The sequence below is a fragment of the Caloenas nicobarica genome, chromosome 22 (genome assembly GCF_036013445.1).
Source record: "Caloenas nicobarica isolate bCalNic1 chromosome 22, bCalNic1.hap1, whole genome shotgun sequence".
Classification (NCBI taxonomy): domain Eukaryota; kingdom Metazoa; phylum Chordata; class Aves; order Columbiformes; family Columbidae; genus Caloenas; species Caloenas nicobarica.
Window position 1 is genome coordinate 4,138,831 of NC_088266.1, and position 21,800 is coordinate 4,160,630.

General features: G+C 46.2%; 1 protein-coding gene across 8 annotated transcripts in view; it reads left to right on the plus strand.

Moving 5' to 3' along the window:
• Window positions 1-11,879, plus strand: part of CASZ1 (castor zinc finger 1) — a 183,593-nt gene extending 171,714 nt beyond the window's left edge. For 6 of the 8 annotated variants that reach the window (XM_065650274.1, XM_065650276.1, XM_065650275.1 and 3 more), the window contains 6 exons: window positions 728-926; window positions 1,420-1,591; window positions 3,839-3,987; window positions 5,035-5,269; window positions 6,605-6,892; window positions 10,194-11,879. In XM_065650274.1, coding sequence (XP_065506346.1) covers window positions 728-926; window positions 1,420-1,591; window positions 3,839-3,987; window positions 5,035-5,269; window positions 6,605-6,892; window positions 10,194-11,437 — 2,287 coding nt within the window. In that variant the 3' untranslated portion in view covers window positions 11,438-11,879. The remainder of the gene's footprint in view (window positions 1-727; window positions 927-1,419; window positions 1,592-3,838; window positions 3,988-5,034; window positions 5,270-6,604; window positions 6,893-10,193) is intronic. The other 2 variants (XM_065650277.1, XM_065650278.1) reach the window with 1 other exon arrangement.
• Window positions 11,880-21,800: the final 9,921 nt, after the last annotated feature.

The following is a 21,800-nucleotide window of genomic DNA, read 5'->3' on the forward strand; positions in this document are numbered from 1 at the left end:
TATCACTGAATCCTTTTTTTATACCTCGTGAGAAGTGTATAGAAATACATGTGTCTTTGCAGTATTTTTGATGCTGAAGGCTACAGAGGTAGGATCGCATCTCTAAAGTCTTCAGCGTGACACCCCACCAGGCCACGTCCTGATCTTGCTGCAAGTCTGAGACTTATCATTGGGCAAAAAACAGGGGGCACCTGGGTGCTGTCATCCAAAGGGGAGGTGTTACTGCAGTAGACTACACAGAACTAACTAAGAGTAGATGTTTATAGATTGCTGAAAAGGAAGCTTGCTGGATTTCTCCTGAATTTCTCCCCAGTAAGCTCTGTGGCCTTTTCCTAGGAATGCCATCTGTAACTCAGTACAATAGAGCTTCATTTATTTTTTTTTCAGTGAAGAAGACTGGGGGTCAGATAGTGGAGAGAGGGCACAAGTGCTTGGACTCTTCTAGATTGCGAGAGAGCTTTAAATAGAAGTGTGGCCCACAAAGACTACAGAACCCACCATGCATTGCTGTATTTTCAGCATCTTAATCAAGAAAGTGAACTAGCTTGGTGGAATTGCAGTAGTGGTGCCAGCATCAGTGTTACTAAAGAGGAAGGTGGCTATGGGAAATCTGTAGGCCATGTTTGGAACAGAGGCTTCAGCTGGGCTCCCCTTGAAGTAAATTTTGGCAAAGAAACAAATGTGTGAAATGAGTGAAGGTGATGATTGGGTTTTGGATGTGTTCCAGTGATCCCTGCCTGGCAACGGACTGCAAGTATGCCAACAAATTCCACTTCCACTGTCTCTTTGGGAACTGCAAGTATGTGTGCAAAACCTCTGGCAAAGCAGAATCCCACTGCCTGGACCACATCAACCCCAACAATAATTTGGTGAATGTGCGAGACCAGTTCGCTTACTATTCGCTGCAGTGTCTCTGTCCGAACCAGGTAAGAGCAATTCCAGAGCCGTGTTCTAGCCTGAGTGTGTGGGGGAGAAGAAGAATGGGAAAGAGCAAGCAATATGAAGTGAGGCTGTTTCATTCCTGATTTAACTACAGAACCATGGAAGGGTCTTAATTAGTGGTCTAGCAAAATGGTTGATTTCCATCAAATTGCAAATCGCACTGTTTTTTTGTTTCTTTGATACAGGAGAAGTGGACAAGGCAGCTAGAATGATCAAAGAGATGATGAATACCAGGGAAAGCCAGGAATTAGGTTGGGATATTTCAACATAGAGTAGCGCAATACAGAATACACAACAGCAACACAAACTACACGTCAGGGAACAAGGTTGTGTTGCAGCTTGTGAAAAATAAATGTGATCTAGAGTATCAGTTCAGGCCCCTCTTGTGTCTTAGAGGGGCAGCATTAGTAGCAGGCAGAGAAGAGTGCGTTAGTTTTAGATACACTTAAAACAACCTGTCTCTTTTCTCCTCTGTAGCACTGTGAATTCAGGATGCGAGGGCATTACCACTGTCTTCGTCCTGGCTGCTACTTTGTGACTAACATCACCACCAAGCTGCCCTGGCATGTGAAAAAACACGAGAAGGCAGAGAGAAGGGCGGCGAACGGCTTCAAGTATTTCACCAAGCGAGAGGAGTGTGGCAGACTAGGTGAGTTTTGTTCTCATCACCTTATATGGTCTGTCCCATGTCCTGATAAGAATGCCATGAATTAGAGCCTGCGAGTTAAGCTTAAGATGTATTTGGGCATTAGATCACTAAATAATATAACGAAACAGCAGTTCCTGATCTGCCCAAGTTGCAGCATGTTTTCCCAAACAGACCCAAGTTAAATGGATATAAACTGTAATATAGAGGATTATATATCTATATCTGTCTGGAGACACAGCTTCCCCTTTGTTTTTGCTTTTTATCTAATTGTGAAGGCCTTTTTTGTCTATTTGGTTGGTTTTTGTACTTTGTAGTCTTTTGGTCCTAATGCTTGTCTTGGGTGGAGTTTCAGGGTTCAGTAGTTACTGAATCTAAGTGTTCCTAGTGCAAGGTGGTAAAACAAACGTACAACAGAAAACAGAATGCATTCCCAGGGACGTTTCTGGAACAGAGCTGAACCCCAGGACTCTGAACTGGGGGGAATCCCTAAAGACAGCTCCAGCAGAGCTCTGTCCTGAGCTGCCTGGGGTTCACTAAACCCCTCTAGTTGTGCCTTGGCTTAACAGTGTCACAGATGCAGCCTTTGCTATCACTCCTGTTGGAACAAAGGCTGAAACAAAACAGGGTTCACAATAACAGTCCTGTGTGCTGTTCTCTCACATTGCACGGAAACAGCCACAGTCACCACAACCAAACTTTTTAGCTTTCAAGAATTTATACCAAATGGCAGCTTGTTTGTGGTAACCAGGGTAATGAGTGTAAACACGCCACAGCCAGTACTTACCTAAGGCTCATTTACACATGTCATTAGATGCAGCAGTTGCTGTTATTTACTCAACTTTAGGTGTTTCAGGTGATAGCAGGAGCTAGACAAAGCAGGACAATGATATATGACACCCAGCCTCCATGGATGCCCTGGCAACAGGCGAGCCTTCACCTGCCCGCTGCTGATACGGTTTCAGTCCCGCCAGCACCGTTTGTTCTCCAGCCCATTGCTGGGGAGGGCACAGGAGGTGGGGCTGTGGGGAGCACGGTACCTCAACAAACACACTTGGCACGCACATAAAACACGATCTGGGAGCTAAAGATGGGCTGGGCTATTCAGGAGCTGTTTGGCAGTGAGGTATCGACAGGCTGGGCATGTGTCAGCAGTGTTTATTTTTGGGAGTGATGGGGTACATGCATTCAGCAGTATGTACATAGCCTATAGCTTGGGCTTGCCGTGCAGTAAGCGTACATTGAGCCAGGACGCTGCATTTGCCTATGTAGATACAGACAGCAGGATGGGCTGGTGTAGCTGGATGTGTTAGGGCAGGTGGGTATGGTTATACCAGCATGTAATTGCATGTCTGCTTCTCTGTGTATCGTTGTGCTTTCTACAGTGTGTGTGTGTGTGTGTGTGTGTGTGTGTATACACACACTTATATATAGCAGGTGCAGAAAGCACTGGCTTGCTTTAAGGGTTGTGACTGTTTCTGAACTAACACACTATAGATTTTTTTTATGGGGAGGGAGAGAGATGAAAAATATGTCCATACGTAAATAAAGGTGGATGGGCGGAAGTGATATAGATAGATAGATAGATAGAGATGACAAATAAAACTGAGCTTGTCTACAGGTCTGTACCTCTCTGTGTATTCGGGTATAGTCAAGGGATGATGGAGAAGAGATGGAACCTGATGATCACAGCTGTGTTTTAACTGCAACAAGCCATTATTTATCAGCCATAGAATGTAGCTGTTCAGGATTGTTACTGAAATACACAGCCTCCCAGAATCCATGGCACTATCCACGAGGAGCAAATGTGTCAAGTGCTGTACACCAGAACCCATATAAATTGCTTGTTGTTTAGTAGCCGCCCCTGTTACAGAACAAATTTGGAGTGGCAATAAACACCTCCTGGCTCATTTCTATCTGACCAGAGAGCATACACTGTCCAGAGCCAGAGCTTTTAAGAGACTGCTTTTCTGAGAGCACAAAGAAAAAAAAAACTTTTCATTTTTAATCTAATTATGGGTGTGTATTTTCGATTTTAACTTCTATGATACCATTAAATGCCTTGGTTTTGTTCTCTTTGTAAAGGGAAAGGTGCTAGCTAACACTGGAGAGCATTAGGCACTACTATATGTAATGGTAATATTCCTTCATAACAAAATGAAGAGGGATGGGACTAGTCTGCAGCTCATGCTCACTTCTTAAATCTATGTACACTGTCATCTGTAATATACCATGGTTTTGTGTCTGTAGGTTGTAAATACAACCAGGTGAACAGCCACTTCCACTGCATTCGAGAGGGCTGCCAGTTCTCCTTCCTGCTCAAGCACCAAATGACATCCCATGCCAGAAAGCACATGAGAAGGATGCTGGGGAAGAACTTTGATCGTGTTCCTACTCAGGTGACTCACTGGTTATTTAAGCTGTAGATCCCACGTAGTGTTGGTCCCTTGGGTTTCCCACTACAGAACTGCTGTAGTGCCAAGACACTTGTACCCAAACACACCTTAGGATATGTGCAACTGGGATAGGTTCACCCAGGCTTCACCTGGTTGGACTTTAACAACACAAGGTAAAATGATGAAGAATAGACATCAAAGCATTACTTAGTATAAACAGTTTTTCCTTGTGATTTATGGAGAAAAAAAATTGAGAAGGATATTGCTAAAATACTCATATTTACAACTTATGCTCCCTCCCTGCTCAATATACACCAATTGGCTTGTTAAAATTAAAGTGCTTAGGATGTGGAAGAATTGAATGTGCTGGTTAAAGCAAACATTTCCTGTTGCACATAAAGAATTATTTGCTGCTTCTGTCTAGGATGGGAGAAATACCAGTCTCAATTTCTCTTCCCTTATTGATTTGGAGTTAGTTTGGGGCATTCTTTGGCCTCTCTCAGGAAGCAGCAGAGCGATGCAGTTCCTTCTTTTCTAACACATAACTGAGAGCAACTGGCAGGTTAGGTTTGTGTCTCATGAACAAATTGAAGAGTTTCCGCTGCAGCCCTGAGCTCAGAATTGCAGCCATCCTGCAACCTCCTGCTTGTTCTTATTCCTTACTTGCTATAACGTCCATTGACTTGGTAGATGAAACAAGCCAGCTTTATTTAAGGACCTACGCTAAGGTAGTAATGCCAAGATTAACACCTCCTGGTTTTGAATGCATCAGAATCCACACACCAGGATATTGGTGCCAAGATTAACACTCCCGGCCTCTGAGCGCATCACAATCCACATACCAGGATACGTGTGCCAGGTTTAGTGCCCTGAGCTCCCCGTGAAGGAAGACTCGCACTTGTAGCCCCAGTGCCATGGGTTGCACTCCGGAGCATGTTCCAGCCGTCCCTCATGAACTGTGGCAGAGAGAAATAAATGTGCAGACAGATGGTTTTGGTCTTGGCATCTTGCTTTTGGTGTGAAAGTCCCCGTTCTGTTTTCTTGCTGCAGGTTATTGGCCACACTCCAAGGAATGAAAATCTCCCCCAGGTTGGCAGCATGGCACCCAGCCCAGCCTCTTCAGGAACCCCAGCTTCCTTTCAGGGACCCCCAAGCATGATGGACACGGAAACGGATGAGTACATGGATTACACTGGCTGTAGCCCTGGGGGTATCTCCTCCGAATCTTCCAATATGGACCGCAGCTGCTCCAGCACTCCAGTGGGCAATGAAAGTACATCAGCAGGTAAGAGGCAAGGGGGGTGTGAAATGGATCATCAGTTGCCTGCTCTTTTGGGAGATACACACATGGGCAGAGGCCAAAGGACAACTGCACCTTAAAATATAAACTGTACCAGCTTCACAGTAGTGCCTCGTACTAACCTAGCTCTCTCCATCATTTGTGAGAGGAGATCCACCAAAATGTGCACCTCAAGCATCTATGAACTAAAAACATATTTTTTCTTTCCCCTGAAGAGAAGTTTTTATCCTGTGTCTTGGAGTTGGATGTATTTTAATAATAGATTTAAAAAATAAAAAGTTGTGGGCCTGTTCTGTACTTGGCATTTCTGCTGATATCCTTTTGTATTTCCTTGTGCAGCATCTAAGTTAGACACATTCCTATACTGTTGAGGTACAGAAAAGTCTGTACAATAGCAAATACTATATACACAGGGGAAAAAACCAACAACCTACCACATCTTCAGAAATCAACATATAAAAGCAGCTCACTGGGCTCCCTTCCTCATGCAAAAACTCTTGTTCCTTTGTGCCATGTTGCACAGAGGACACCTCCATCATCCCCTCTTTTTGGAAGTGAGTTTCTGCCATTGTTTCCTGTTTGCCAGGATAACGTGTAACGATTTCCCACCCCCCTGTATCACAGAGTTACCTTTTCAGTAGTCAGGTATCTTTTATGAATTCTCTTATCATCTAGTGGTGATCCAGGGATCTGAGCTGTCCTTCCAGGGTTAAGTGTTACATTCTGGATAGGCTGCATCATTGAGTTTAATTTTGTACACATTTTCCTACTTTTCTTGCCCACACCAGTTAGAAGAAGATTATCATACAGCACATCTAACCATATGTTACATGGACACTGACATTAAAGCTGCTCCAGAGAGTTCTGGTGGACGGTGGTCCTGACACTCTCTCCTTTCTCATTACGCCACGAGGCCCAAGTCACGCTTCCTAGGAAATGCCCCCCCTGCCACCCAGGTAGTGAGCAACTCCACCTGCCCAAAGCATAAGACCACCCTCCCAGCAATGAGCTGCTACAAGCTGGCACTACACAGATAAATAAAGACCAAAGCAGCAGGAATTTCTGTGTGAAAGCCTGTGGCGCTTCCCCGTGCCACTAGAGCCGCCTTCCCTTCCACAGAGACACCCTCCTCTTCCTGATGCTGTCAGTTCCTCACCTTCTGTTTCTTCTCTGTTATAGTTCTGTTTCATACATTTGTGAATGTATTTTCCATTTTCACCATATTGCTTCTGCTCTTGGGTTCTCATTTCAGTTCTTTTGTTTTGTTTTTGTTGTTTTGTTTTCCTTTTTTTCTGCTTTTTTTCTTTCCACATTCTCCAGGCTGCCTGGTTCCTTCTGCTGCTGCTGCCGATGATGCAACCCACAATGCACCACAACCTCAACCACCATCTCTGCCTCCATCTCTCTCACAAGCCCTGCTTAAGTCTCCCCTCCCCGCCCTCCCCTATCTCTTCTCTCCATCTTGTCTCTCATACTCTCTGCTCAGTGCCACTCTTGGATCCAGCAGAGGCATTGTCATGCCTGCCGCCAGCACCGCTGGGTTTTCGCCCATCATTGCTACTCCAGCTCCAGTAAAAAGTGACGTTCCCTTAGTTCAGGATGCAGCAGGTAACACTTTGCTTTCTCTCTAGTGTCATGTGCCCACCTGCTTCCCCACTCACCCTGCCCACAGTTTTTTCTCTGCACCTTTGGGTCGATAAAGATACGTCACACCGTGTCGTATTTAATTTTATCCAAGGGCCCGTCCCTGCCTGCTCCTTTTGTCTGCTGACACAGTAACCAAAACCCAGCAACTCATTGACAGACATGCAGATACCTGAGAGCGATTGCCACCAATTCCAAACTATGAGAAAAATCTAACAAAATCCATAGTGAAATTGCACTTTCGGCCTCTTGATAACAGCAGGGTGGCCACAAAGCAAACTTCTGCTCATGAAACATTAATGGGACTTGGAATTCTTGATTAGATCTTCCAGACCACCCACACACCTCAGCAGGTAAATGTCTCACAAGGTACCCAGTTCCCCTGTTCTTATAGATCTTGTAAGCTTCACTGCTTCCTATTCATATACAAAGCCACAAAATTCAGGGCTGCTTTCGCCGGTGACAGAGTGAAGTTCAGTGTCACCACGATGGCGTCATCAGACAGCTCAGGCTGTTTCTCACACTCACTGTTATTTACATCTGCTCTTAACAGCTGCAGAAAAGATATCAAGATTTTTAGTTTTAAGCTGCCATGTTTCCCATGTGTGACTAAGATCAGAGATGTCTCAGGCTGGGGATTCTCATTCCATCTGGGAATGTTTTTTTAGGGCGTGTCTCAGTTTTGGCTTCTTTTCCCAACTCCCAGCTCTTTTCTAGTTAATTAAAGGCATATTTGTGCTTAAAGTTCACACTTAAAGAGGATTCTGGCAGCCTACAAATGTCCCAGTCATTCTTCCTGCCACTTTTAGTAATGTGCAAATCCAAGGTAAATGGTTGGGAGTGTGGCTGGGGGACCAGCTCCACTGGGAAGTTCCCAAGTTCTTCTCACAGGATTTGGCAGGAGAAAAGGATCCTTTGCCTTGTCTGGAGGAGTGTGTTCCAATGAACAAAATACACAAGAAACTATACTTTTTGCCCTTTTTTTTTTTTTTAAACGGATGTGCATGCAACCTGAAACATACTAACCTTGTGCTGTGCTTTCCCCTAATGATATATTTTTAAGTTTTTCTTTTTACCTTTGTATAGTTCTGTGAATGTTTGCATCACTTGTAGTTGAAAAGACAAGCACATGACATGCATTTACCGTTGGGATTACATCTGTTGAGGCTCGGTAATCTCCAGTTGGGTGCTAGGGACTGAACGGTGTCTAGTGGTTAAAGGAGGCAAGTGTACCAGGTTATCACCTCTTCTTCATACCCCTGCTCTGAAATGAGAAAAAGAAAAAGGGGTTTAACTAAAGTTTTAAACACATCTATTAGAACTGTTGTAAAAGCTGAGCAGATACATAAAGTTTTAAACAGGTAAAATTTAAATTCTACATATTCCCCAATTTCCCATCCACAGTCTTTCCCCTAAGATGGTGCATCCTATGTTCCTGTCCCAAGATGAGCATTAATACTAAAGATAAACAACTTGATGGTTTGGCTGATTTTTTTTAAAAAAAGAAAGAGTAAGGAGTTGATCTGGATAGCAGCTATTTGTCCAGGCACAGCGACGTGCTTCCACTGGTCGCCTGAAAGCAGAGAATGAGATTTTACAATACCAGATGTTGGGGGTGGAGGGGAGCAGAGAGTAATTGGTCACAGATTCTCTAGCTAAGACCTTGCTTATTTAAAATCTGCAGTGACAGGAAGTTCTTCTTTTACTGGTAGCTGGTTATATTAGTCTTAATGTGCAGTTTCCACCAGCTTCATGTCACTAAGAGGGTCTCACCATGGATGCCCCAAGCTGGCATCCTTATTTGCAGGCTGATGAAAAGTGCCATGTAACGAACTGGTGTGGAAAAATCTTTTGTTCTTTGCTTATCCTGCAACCCATGTAGCGCGGCCATGCAAACCATGCAGGAGATGAGGTTACTGCTACTATTCCCCTTGACTTGGATCTTTTAGTACAAGTCCAATTTAACTTTTGGAGGCTTCCTTCAATGATTGTCACCTTCTCTTGAAGGGTTGTCATTTGAAGGGCCAGATACGGCAAAAATAGCATTCATCACTTTTAATACCTGCTTATCAGCCAGAAAAAAAAAATCTACAACAGTCAACCAGATGAGTGTTTCTTCAGTCTCCTAGACAAGGATGCAAGGTGCTCTGGATTCTCGGGCCCCAGGCACTGCATGTCACAAATCATGCCTCTTTTTAAGAGGATGGCAGTTTCAGCATGAAGAAAGGCAAAAAAAAAAAGAATGTTTTAGTTGCGAGCTATGATTTCCAATTACACTCACAATTCTGCACCTAGTGAGAAATTCTTGCCTCCAACCTTGTCCGTGCTGCATGTTGATACTGGAGATTGTGGTTTGATTCTGGAAATAGCAAGCAGAGAAGAAAAAAAATGTTAATAGATCTAATGAGGTCGAGTCCTTGATGTCAGCGTGATCCTAGGGGACGTGAGCACCAGCCAGTTCTTCTGGCCCTGTGAATGAAAGTGGAAGACAGATGAGGGCTCTTTATTTACTAGGGGCGTCATGTGACTCTTGAGACCCAAGAGAAAGCTGTAGAACTGGTATTTTCTCTCAGAGTCCACTGGCTAGTGATGATGAGAATTAGCCCCATTGAACATCTGTCCATCTGTCTTTCTAAGTGCACTCATTGTAATATGTGGGCTCATTACAGTGAGGGATGTTGCAGTCTCCTGGCCAAAGTCCATCCTATTTCTATAAATTCCCCCCCTTGCAGTTTTAATCACGCATGGGATCTTCCTTCACTTGCTGCCTGTCCTTGGCAGTAGCAGTGCATTACGAGAGCCTGGATGGGGAACAGAGCATACACCTGTGAGGTTTTAGCACGCTTAAACTCTTCTACCACTTAAAACCCACTGAACTACAGTAAAACCCCTCAGTACTGGATGGGAACAAGCCAGCTCCTCTGTATTAAAGTCTGATTTGAGGAAAATAGAACTAGAGATTAACTAATCAGCAGGAGAAACTGTAAGAGTAGCAAACCAGTGAAGCAACAGTTAGCATTTGGACAAGATCAATATACAAGAGCAACGATTAGAGGCAAGGTGGGATATGCTGCAAATGGAGGAAGCGAGGTCGAGCAGGCACCAGCCAGCCCACCACCCAGTGCACAGGCTTCCCTGGAGCTTGAGGGATGAGCAGTTGCAGCTTTGTGCGTTGGCAATTACAGCACTTGCTGGGATGGTTGGGAGATGAAGAGAGGCCTGGCTGTCAGCAACACCAACGCCACTCTTTGCTTTTTCTCCTCAGGGAATACCATCACTATGCCAACGGCCTCGGGGGCCAAAAAGCGTTTCTGGATTATTGAGGACATGTCCCCATTTGGCAAGCGCCGCAAGACCGCGTCCTCACGCAAGATGCTGGATGAAGGGATGATGCTGGAGGGATTTCGGCGCTATGACCTCTACGAGGACTGCAAGGACTCCAGCTGCCAGTTCTCTCTCAAGGTTACCCACTACCACTGCACGCGGGAGAACTGCGGCTACAAGTTCTGTGGCCGTACCCACATGTATAAGCACGCCCAGCATCACGATCGTGTTGACAACCTGGTATTGGACGATTTCAAACGCTTCAAGTCTTCACTGAGTTGCAACTTCCCAGACTGTCAGTTCTCTGGCAACAGCACACACTTCCACTGTCTGCGCTGTGGCTTCCGCTGCACTGACAGCACCAAGGTGACAGCCCACCGCAAGCACCACGGCAAGCAGGACGTCATCAGCGCCGCCGGCTTCTGCCAGTTCAGCTCGAGCGTGGACTGCGAGGTGCCCGACTGCAAGTACAAACTCAAGTGCTCCCACTTCCACTGCACCTACCCTGGCTGCAAACACACAGTGGTGGGCATGTCACAGATGGACTCGCACAAGCGCAAACACGAGAAGCAGGAGCGAGGGGAGCTTCCTGCCATCTCTCCTGGCCCCGAGGGCCTTGCCCACTCCACTCTCGAGTATGACATCCAGAACTCTTCCATCAACCTGGACAGTTCCCTCAACCTCAGCACTGACAACAACAGCTCCCTCTTCTTCCTGCAGAACGCGGCTGGCGTGGGCCTCAATGATTCCCTGGACCTCAGCAAGAAGCAGTCAGAAGTCACTGAAGGTCCGTCACCGAGCAGAGCCGGGACCGCACCTCAGGAGAGGGGCGCGGTGGCATCTGGCTCTGGTGATGTGGAGGACGAGGATGACTCTTCCCAAGAGGATGAAGAGGATGATGAAGAGGAGATGAACGAAGAAGAGGAGGATGACGAAGAGGAGGATGATGATGATGATGATGAGGAGGATGATGAAGAGGAAGACCTGAACACAGATTCTGAAGAGTCGCTGCCTGACCCTGAGGGCCTGGCCACTAAAGAAGATGGAGAACCAGAGGAGCCTGCTTCTTCCACAGACCATGGTGATGCTTCCAGGCCCCAGGGTGAGCCAGCCCCTGCTCCAGCCCCACCTCCTGCTCCAGCTGCTGCCCCAGCCTCTACCGTCACTCCAGCAGCTTCTCCTTAATCTTAGAGACAACAGCGGCAGTGGTTCGGTTTTGCTCTTACACAGAATTACTAAGAGGACCCCATATGAGGCAAGAACAAAGATTGGAAACAAACTCCGTGCCACACACACGAGAGAGAGAGAGGCTGGAAGGAAACCCACGCTCCTCCACGGGCCCCATAAGAGAGACAGGCTCGCAGCAGGACTGGTGCTGCATCACTCCATTCTGCAGACACAGAACATGGGGGCAGGATGCAGCAAAAAAAAAAAAAAAAATACCCTTTTATACAGACATGAACCTTGAGGGTACCAGCTGCTCTGCCTTGTTCCCTGCATGGTGCGTGGGGCCTGTGCCCATCTGGGGACCCTTTGTTATGGGTGGGGCTCTATCCCCCCATTTTTCTTTCTGGGTTTTATTTTTCCATGTTTTCAGTTGTACGATATTAATAATAATCTCCACTTCTTGGAGGGGGGTGGGTGGGAACAACAGGTAATGAATTTTAGAAATATATATTTGTGTGTGTGTCTCGCTCTATATATATAATGTACACACACACACACACATATATAAAATTCAAGGAATTGGTGTCACAAAGACAACGAGCTCAGCTTTTGCCAGCGGGAAGGAGGGGTGAGGGGTGCGTGCTCTCTCTCTCTCTCCACCCCTCCCTCCCCTTTCTCCAGCATTAAATGAATGGCATCAGACAGCAAGGGTGGGAGTGGGTATTTATTGTCACATAAATGAGGACGCATTAATGAATGAGCAGGGGTGGGAATGGGACACTCCTCTGTTCTTCCAGATCCTTTTTACTGTTAATGATAATAATTTTGAATGCTATTTATATTGTAAAACTTTCTCAGTCTACACTTTCTCTGTAGGACACCTCATCCCTGCTGTTCTGCCTGCAGGGATGTAGCTGAAGTAACTCGGGAAGGACGCAGCGGGCAGTTAAAGGGTCTGTCCCACTGGAGGACTGGGGTTAATCTCCCTTCCAGTTCCATCTCATCCCAACCCCCAGGTGCTTCCTCTCTGGTGAGGGTGAGGCGTTTTTCTGGTGCTTCAGTATCCCCATCTCAGGAGGTTGGGAGCTGACACTCTGTCCCACGGTGCAGCACAGGGAGCACCGTGCTCACAGAACCGCATCCCAGCCGTTAGAGCAGCCTTGAAAATACTCCGTGCTCCCCACCCAGGCAGCCGTACGGTGACAGGTATGTCCCCAGTCCCCAAGCCCTCGTCCCCGGCCTTTCACTGGGGAAGGGCCAGTCTGTCTTTCAGCATGGACGGATCTCTAGTGACTTCTGGGAGAGGGTGAAGGCAGCACTGCCAAGGGAGGGGAAGGGAGGCAGATGCTAAGGATCCCACGGGATGTCCTCAGGCTGGGGGTGTCTTTTGCACTGGGGCGTGGAGGGGGCACAGCCCTGTTCTGCAGCACCTACTGGCACAGTCAGAGTTTTTGCAGCTACAAAACATGAGGCTGCTGCAACCTGCACAGCACAGAGAACTCAGAGCTGGGGGAGCTGCTCGCCGAGGCCAGGTTCTAGTCCAGCTAAGAATTAATGCATTTGTGGGTCCATGCTGAGAAATTTTACCAAGTAGGGCTAATAGCTTGGGCACTGCATAAGCCAATGCAACTGTGCTGTGTTTGACCTGCCACCTCCAGAAGCTTGTTGGGCTTTCCCCTGGTTAGCCGCTCGTCCCTGCTCTCTGGGAACACACACTACAGGACACTGTCCCAGACTCTGACAGGTGAGACAGTAGCTGTTTGACCCCAAATCCTCGCCCGAGTCCAAGAGGGCAGGCTTGTCTACATACACGTGGGCTCCAGAAGGACTAGCTGTATGAATTAATTCTGATAACAGTTATTTCAGTGCCAGTTTGTAAGTATACCAGCCTAGCAAAAGGTTCCTTGTGTCTGAAGTTTGTCCTTGTTTTTCTTTTAAAAAAAAACCTGAATTTTTTTTCTAACATCATGCGGGTGCCCCTTCCCCCACCAACTCCATGAGCACTTCAGCTCCAAGGGATCCCCATAATTTGTTTTCACTCTGAACAGATAAAGGCCTCAAGAAGTTTAGGTTGCCTTTTTTAAATTATTTCCCTAAGGAACTGGTGCAGATCAAGTCTGATTTATAAACAAGCAGCTCAGCTGTGTAAATGTGGGGACAGAATGTTCAGATAATGTTTCAAAAGGAAAGGCAAAAAAAAAAAAAAAAGTTGTACAGTATTTTTCCTGTAAAGGTTATTACTATATATAGAACAAAAGAGAAACCACCAATGCCAGGGGGATGAGGGGGTCATCTGCCTTCTGGATAGCCCTTAGATATGGTTAATTGTGTGCAATTTTTTTTCTTTTTTTCTTTTTTTTCTTTTTTTTCTTCAATGTAGTGTTTGTTTGTAGGGGGTGACAGGGGAGGGGGGGCCTTAATGCTACAGTTTGAGGCTGACTTCACACTCCTAGCACTGAACTGGAGCTGCACGATTCCGAATTCTAACTTGAATTTTGTAGAGATGAAACAAATGAAAACAAATGAAATATTGTTATTACTAGTTTGTAGTTTATTTAATTCTTAGGAGTTCTTTTCCTCTATCAGCTATTTGTGTGGCTTTTATTTTTATAGGGTTTTATTTTTGTTTGTTTGTTTTTGTTTTGTTTGGTATATCCCCTGCCCTCAACCGTGTGCTTTCTAGCACAATCCAATTCTTGAATATAATGAAGCTCACGTTCCTGGGGCAGAGTGAGGGAATGAGGCCCTGGAATTTCTAGAAATGGGATGGGGCAAAAAGATTTTACTTCAACAGCATTTGCTGCAGGTTCTGTACTTGTACATTTTTCCCATATTCAACTACTTAGTATGGTGATGGGCTCCAAGAGGAATCCTTGGACGTAACACAAGCCACATCTTGCAAAACAGATGTGTTTATTTTGTACCACGGAAATCAACGTGATGTGTATCAGCGACTTTTGTGGGAGCAGGACCGAACCTACCGCTGCCTTCAGCACAACAGCAGAGCTGCTGGGAGCACTGACGGGGCAATTCTGGGTTTGGTGGCCAAGCATGGGCTCACTTGGGCCACTGGTTCCCGTTCAGCACAGACGGGCTGTTTCCCAGCTGTTTGGAGCTGGGAACCTGCACTGGGACATAGTGGTTTTACCTCTCCCCTTTCGTACCTCACTAGACTCCGCTGGCTGAATCACACAGCAGCGGGAGAAAGCAGAAGCATGTGGAGAAAAGGGGTGAGAGCTCTGCCGATAGCTCAGCTGCCGCCAGCCCCCCGTACGTACATCATCCGGGGAGGCAGCGCTAGGCAGGTGCGGCCGGAGCGCCTGTGTTTATCTATGCACACCATTTTCTGCCCCCCCCCAGGCACCTACTTCTCCCTAACATCTCAGCCTTTCTCCCCAGCTTTTATCACCTCTGGATAATACCCAGGAGCTGGCACAGGGAATGAGATTTCTTTCCCACCAGGCTACTGCTGAACGCAACAGCCGAGCGGGGCCTGACCCCAGCCGGTCAGATGCCCTCGCAGGACGGTGGCTGCTCCACCCAAGAGTTTCTGTGAATCTCTCACTGTGTCTCTATTTGCAGCAACAACAACAGCAAATAGTCAAGAAAGTTAATCCTGTCTTTTTATTCTGCCACGTTGAGGTTTGGTTCAGCTAAACTCTTAAGCAGCTGCTCTCTGGGCGAGCGCGGGTTTAAGCCCACGCTTAAGTGCTTTTCTGAACAAAGGCCTCAGCAGCACGAGGAGCCCTGTTACAGCACGGTGGGGTTTTCACTTCAAGCGATCATATCAACAGGACTGTTCGACAATATAGTGAAATATAAAAGAGTGACCAGAGAAAGAGAGGGAGAGTCAGCTAACTATGAGGAGGGGGAAAGAGGAGAGAGGGAATGGAACTGTTCAAAACAAGATAAAAACCAAACAAAATAAACCTTGAGATGGACCCTCCTGATTCTGCTACCATTCACTGCTGAAGAGCAAAAAAAATGAAATGAAAACTATTGACTAGATTGTTCATTCTAGCCACAAACTCAACTGGATTAAAGTCTGTGTGGAAGGAATTTTGTAAAGAAAAAAAAAAAAAACTAAAAAAATTTTCCAATGTAGCAAAAAAAAAAACTTTAAAAAAACCCACAAAAATGAAAAAAAAAAAGACAAAGAGGGAGGATTCTAGCCTTTTGTAATATCCATATTGCACACTAGGACTATAAGCCATTGCTAGCTCATTTTGAATTTTAAATGTGTAATTTTTTTGTTTTGTTTTGTTGTTTGTTTTTTTTTTTTTCTTTCCGTGGGGGAGGGGGGGGAAATAAATGCTTGAACCACCAATGCTCTTTTTAATGTTTTATAAATATGTATGTGTATATATATAAATATAAAAATAATATGTATGCACATATATATGTGTGTGTGTATATATCTATATGTATATACATATATATAGATATATAGATATATATATAGGTTTTGAGACAAAAATGCAGAAAGTGAAAAAAAAAACACCCTAAACAGGATGGTGTGCTCTGATTTACTTGAATCTGGTCTCTTCAGCACCTGCGTTATTAAGAACTGAATATTTTTCCACTTGAATTTAGTGCTATTAGAAATTTAATATATGTGTTTTATTTATTTGATTTTTTTTTTGCATGACTGATGCAAGGTTTGACATTTTCACTCAATAAAAACTGGAAAAAAAACCCCAAAGTTTTAAGTGATCAAGTTGTCTTCTTGATTGAGGAGGTGGTTTATTTTCTTAGGAGCTAACAAGCCTTGGCACGGTTTGGGTCTCTCAGAGCGCTGCAGGCCGAGTAACGGCCCCGCACCCGGTTAACAGCCGCTCTTTAGCACCAGGACTGAGGCGGGAAGTGCCACAGGAACGGAGTTCTCTTTACGTGGACTCTGGCCTCATGCTTTTTAAGCAGCCCTCTAGTTTTATTTCAGTGCTCATCGGGGCTCCTTACAGTAGTGGTAGCTGTTAACTTCTCCACAATTTGCTAAACTGGGACCTGGAATTGGAGATGTGACCGCTCAGGTGTTGACTCTGCCCTTCCTACCTTGGCCTACACACTCAGGGTGGTGAATTGGGATCTGTGGTGGAACCTGAAACCTTAACAATGACATTCAAAGCCCACTAAATCAATAGGTGTTTGACTATCACCCTAACAAAAGAGAGATGAGGAGCATGAATGAAACATCCTGTGGGGGCTAATAAATCTCTTAACCTCCACAAAAATGCAATGTTGAAGCCATATACTTTAGCAGAACTGAGCAAGACCACATAAAGCTGTAAGCCACGCATCAAAGATCTGAACAAAAGCATTTCTTACCTGGCTACTCCGTAGCTTTTTTCTGCTGCAGAACCTTGTATACACCATGCGCTTGCAAAGTATGGCGACTGCCGTCTGGGATGAGAAAGTCTTGCAAGCAGGCGGTGTTCCGACAGCTGCAGTGTGACATGGCGCTGCTTGGTACCTCGGATCCGGCAGTCGTGAGTGCTGACTGTAAAGGAACGATAGATTAGATTAAAAAGGAACGATAGATTAGATAAAACTTCCGCACGCTCAACACAGCCTGTCCCCACCATTCTCCTGGCCAAGGCTCATGCCTGGGCACTTCACACCGGAGGCGGGGCTGGAACAGCCTTTCAGCAGCAGCATCCCCGCTCTGCACAAGGCCGATGGGGACAGGCAGTAAATGTCATTTTATTGTTCTGTCACTGGTGAGGCACAAGGACTGCACAGACCAGCAGACATCCAGCTGCTTTCCTGAGAAAAAGCCGGGCTTGAGTGCCCTGGAAATTCCTGAGCGGCAGGAATTTAGGTGTCTTTGTATCCATCCCCTCTCAGCCACCGTCACAACCACAGACACTGACTGTTCTGATGCCTGTCCTGCCAAAGTGCTGCTGGGGATGCGGGGAGAGCAATGTCAAAGTTGTTCTACATGGAGAAAACGCCTCCTGTGTGGCTCTTCCCCTACCGTCTCAAAGCAGCTGGGTCTTTGCACCTCTCTGCCACCCGTCAGACAACCCAGGGGCAGCGAAGCAGCGCCTGCCAAGCCTGATACATTGGCAGCAGCTGCCTCCTTGTTAGCAGAGAGGATTAGACTCCTCTCTCTTTCAAAGCCCCCTCGTTGCTCTGCTGCAGCTCCCAGCCATCCTGTTTTCGGATGTCATTATCTGAACATGCTCCTAATCCAACCTCAGAGCACAGAGGTTTGTTCTCACTGGAGCTCTGCCCACAGCACAAGGGTATTTACATCACTGTTTCTGGGGGGCCAGGGGACGTGAACGACATGACTCACTGCTTGAAAGCTCTTGGTGGAACTTGCCTGCTTTTTGTGGAACTCTGCACTTCATAAAAGAATGAGCAAATCACGGGAGAAGCTGCAAGCAGAACAAATGAAAGCCTTACTATTGCATTCATTCCAAGCCCCTGCAACCGGTCAGCCGGCCCTGCAGCGGGTGAGCCATGCAGAGCAGCAGACACCTGGCGAGGCTGCTTCTTCTGCAGGCAGGGCAAAAACCGGGCAGTCGCTGCTGCTATTGCATTTTTATTACATCAACAGTACCCCTGTAACATGATTTTTTGGTGAGTGCAAGACCCTACAGCTACACACATAGCCACAAAACTACACTGCCTGTTTTACATAAGACACCAGATATCGACTTTTCAGCACAGTACCAAGTCTTCTGCAGCACCTACCAACATAAGCACCCACAGCAGGAGTATCATTTGGCACCAGCTGAAACATAAAACTCAAGGAGAGGAGCACTACTTTCCCCTTTCCAAACAATTCAAGACTTCAAATCAATAGAGGCAGCAAAAGTTCAATCACCTCAAACATACAGAAGCAGCATTCAAGGTATTTTAGGACATAGAATGGAAGGCCAGATGATTCTGCTGCTGCTTCCAATCCTGGTTTTTAGATGTTATTAACCAGGTACTGTCCATGTTGCTCAGGTACGGGAGCTAAGACAGAAACCAGCCATTAACAGATAACCACTAGTTAACAGATAATAAATGCCTTGCAAAAAAATATTTTCACCAGGCATTGGGTATAAAAACACAAAGCAAGAGAGAGGCATTTTGACACGGAACTGAACAAGAGAGTGTGGACCAGATGTTTAAAGCTAAGTCCTCCTCTTCTAAATTTCCTTCACAGTTCTGCACAAGCCCCTTCAAAGAACTAAGGTTCTGAACCATGATATGTACAGACTGCATCAACTTGCTTGTGTCACAGCCAAGTTTTCCATTTGTACCTCTGTGCACACAGGCACAAAATTGTGTTCACAAACCTGCAGGTGCCTTTTCTGAAGGCCAGGGGAAGCCCTTTGAAAAAAGCAGCTCTTGGGGAACGGGAAGGAGAGGCGCTATAACCAAATGTCCCTCCCCCAATCTGCATAGAAGACTGAAGCTTTCAAACATGACAATAAAATCCCACATCATCTTCAAGGGGAACTTGAACTTTAAAAGACTTTTCTCAAAGTCAATGAGCAGCTTGTACCTATTCCAAACAAAAAAAGCATGTAGATTGCTGGAAATGTTTTTGGAGTTTCACATATGAATAAATAAATAATTTCTGCCTTTCTCTACAAATCAAGGCAGAACTTGGTTTAATACGACCAAACTTGGAAAGAGTGAGAGCATGCACAAATACATCTGTACACAAGACTTGCACATGCACAACTACAGCAAAATATACAAGTTTGCCTAATGGCAAGATGTTTTTGAGTCCCTCTGTTGCAGACACTATTGTATGGAAATCCAAAATTTAGGCAGGAAGCCCCACTTTTTGGGTCTCTGCTGTCTTGAACAAACTTCACCAGTAACTGCAAGCTGCCAACACCCAACTCTGGGGGCAACAACCTCTATGAAAGTGGTGAGGGCGAAGCGGGGAGAAAGGCACTGAGGAGCATCAGAAGGGATGACAAGCTCTTCATGCCAGCTCTGGGACAAGAAGTGGGCTCACGGGCGTCCCTGACACGCACCTTCCCGCACAAGGGCCAGGCGCTGGCTCAGGAGACACGAACGCGGCCCCTCCAGACGCAGATTTGTCACCTCACCTGGGGGGACAGGGCACTCTGGCCCCCGAAGTGCATCGTGGCTGAGGAGGGGTGGCCAACAACGGCAGCTTCCCTCCTTCCTTTTGCTCTTTTTTGGCAGGGAAACTCTTAAACAAACAAATGAAGAAACACTGAGGATTTAAGTAAACAGCCGAAGATTTATCTGACAGGCAGCCTGAGCCTTTCCCTGCCCCCCTCCCCTCCCCACAGGGCAGGGTGCTGCCTCCTGCTCTCGCCTTGACGCCACCAACGGCATCTGCCCCCAGCCCTTGCTGTCACTGGCACCCCCAGGGACCCTCCTGTGATCCCCGGCCACAGCCGAGCTCTGCCTAAATGTCAGAGCTCTACAGCCCGAAACATTAAAGAGAATAAAACAAAGCCATTTGATCTGCGGCCAGAGCAAGTCAGAGCCCCTCACAGGAACACAGGCTCGTTCGTTCAGCTGCCAGGCACTAACCCCCCAAGTCAGGTCTCGGCTACAGCCAGCCAGGCTGCTAAGATGGAAGGGAACCAGCGCCGGCGGGTGGCTGGGGGTGACACCGATGTCCCTGCACCAGGCTGGTGACACAGCCGCCCGGGCAGAGCGGCTCCGACACCACCACAGCTGCTGCGCATCCCTCTGCAGAGCCACCGCGAGACACGGGTGTTCACCAGCCTGCTCTCTTCTATAGGAGCAGCAGACTGCCGGCGGTTTGTAAAGTTGGGAAAAAAAGGAGCAAAAACCAGATGCAACGGTGTGATGTTCCAGTTCCAGCTGAAAGATCAGGCTGCACCTGGCTTGTTCTGGGGAACACAGGAGACTGTGAAGCAAGAGGGAGCCCCAACTTCCAGCTCATACCCCAAACTTGCTGTGCGCTGCAGTGGCAGCATTGGTATTACTGTACAGCAACGCACTGACACAAAAACATACGAGTAAGGAGGTGAATGGGCATGCAGAGATGAAATCTACTGTTGATACTGCAAGAGAGTAGGAAGCAAAGAATAGTTCATCTACAGAGGAAAGCTGCAGCAATTCAGCACTTTTGTCTTTTGTGCATGCATCAGTTGAAACTGCCTAAGTAAAGCAGATCTGCTCAAAGAATGTCCACCCAAGAATTCGCTCTGGTTTAATTAAATCAGTTAGAGAAATTAATTTTAAAGAGGTGTTACTCTAGCTCCACGCAGATAAAACCTCAGTGCTAGCTTATAGCAGCAGAGGGATAAAGTCGGAAGCAGTCTGTTTCTGAAGTGTCAGAAATAAAAAGGAAAGGGCATTAGGAGACAGGCGGGCAGGACGGGAGGCTGAAGAACCAACAACGGGGATGCTGTGCAAAACAGACACGCCGAGCAAAGTGACTGAGAGACACACAAGCAGGCTGGCAAAGCGACAGACACAAAAAGAAAAGTAGGCAACAAATAAGCCAGTTGTACTTCTAGATCGTCTGAATCGGCCCTACCCAGCCTATCACCTTCTCCCTCAGGAGACACAGCCCGAAAGAAAAACAAGTATTTTACCTAAAACAGAAAAAATCCCAATGTCAGATCACCCCCCACACACACACACACCCTTCAGGCATTTTTCTTGCAGCCAGCATCATAAAACATCTCTCATTATTTTTGCAAATACAGAAGAAAAACAAAATCCTGAAGGGTTAAACCCTTTAGCAGATGCATAAAATGAGGTTTTGGTGGGAAAACAGGGGTGTTCTTCTAAGATGCTCCGTATTGTAAGTAACCCCTGAGCAGTCCTTGCAAAGCATTTGGGGAGATTTTTAGTCTGAAAGACACTTTACAAAAATAAATTGTAATTGAGTTTAATAATCTTCCCCTTTTCAGAAAGGGCCTGACAGATGCTGCCTAGTGCTCACTTCTGCCCCATTTCAAATATTTTTACCTTATTTGGATGAAATATATTATTTTTCTAATGAAAGGAGGTCTTTTTTTTTTTTTTTTTTTTTTCCAAAGAGCTGGTTTTCCCTTCGTCCAGCTGGTGCCTTTATTAGGTTAGCGCTTGCTCCCTTTTGGGGATGGGATTGTTTTTTTCCCTGAGCTGGGAGAGCCCATGCCAGCCCCTCGATCTACAAGTGCACAGCTCAGAGCTTCTACTGCACAGCAAGTGGAGGAGTTGGGCCCTGCCCTCCGTCTTCCCTGATACCCCAAAATGGTACATTTCCATTATTTTATTTCATTTTTTGAGCGTATACATAGTGATAAAAGCCAGCTTTTCATCAGCATAATAGGTAGACACGGCTCTAAAGGTGCCTTTAGAATCTGACTCCTGAGGAAGCAGCATACTCTGGGGATGATAAAAGGGAAAATGAAGAAAGCTGGAAGCTCTCTCC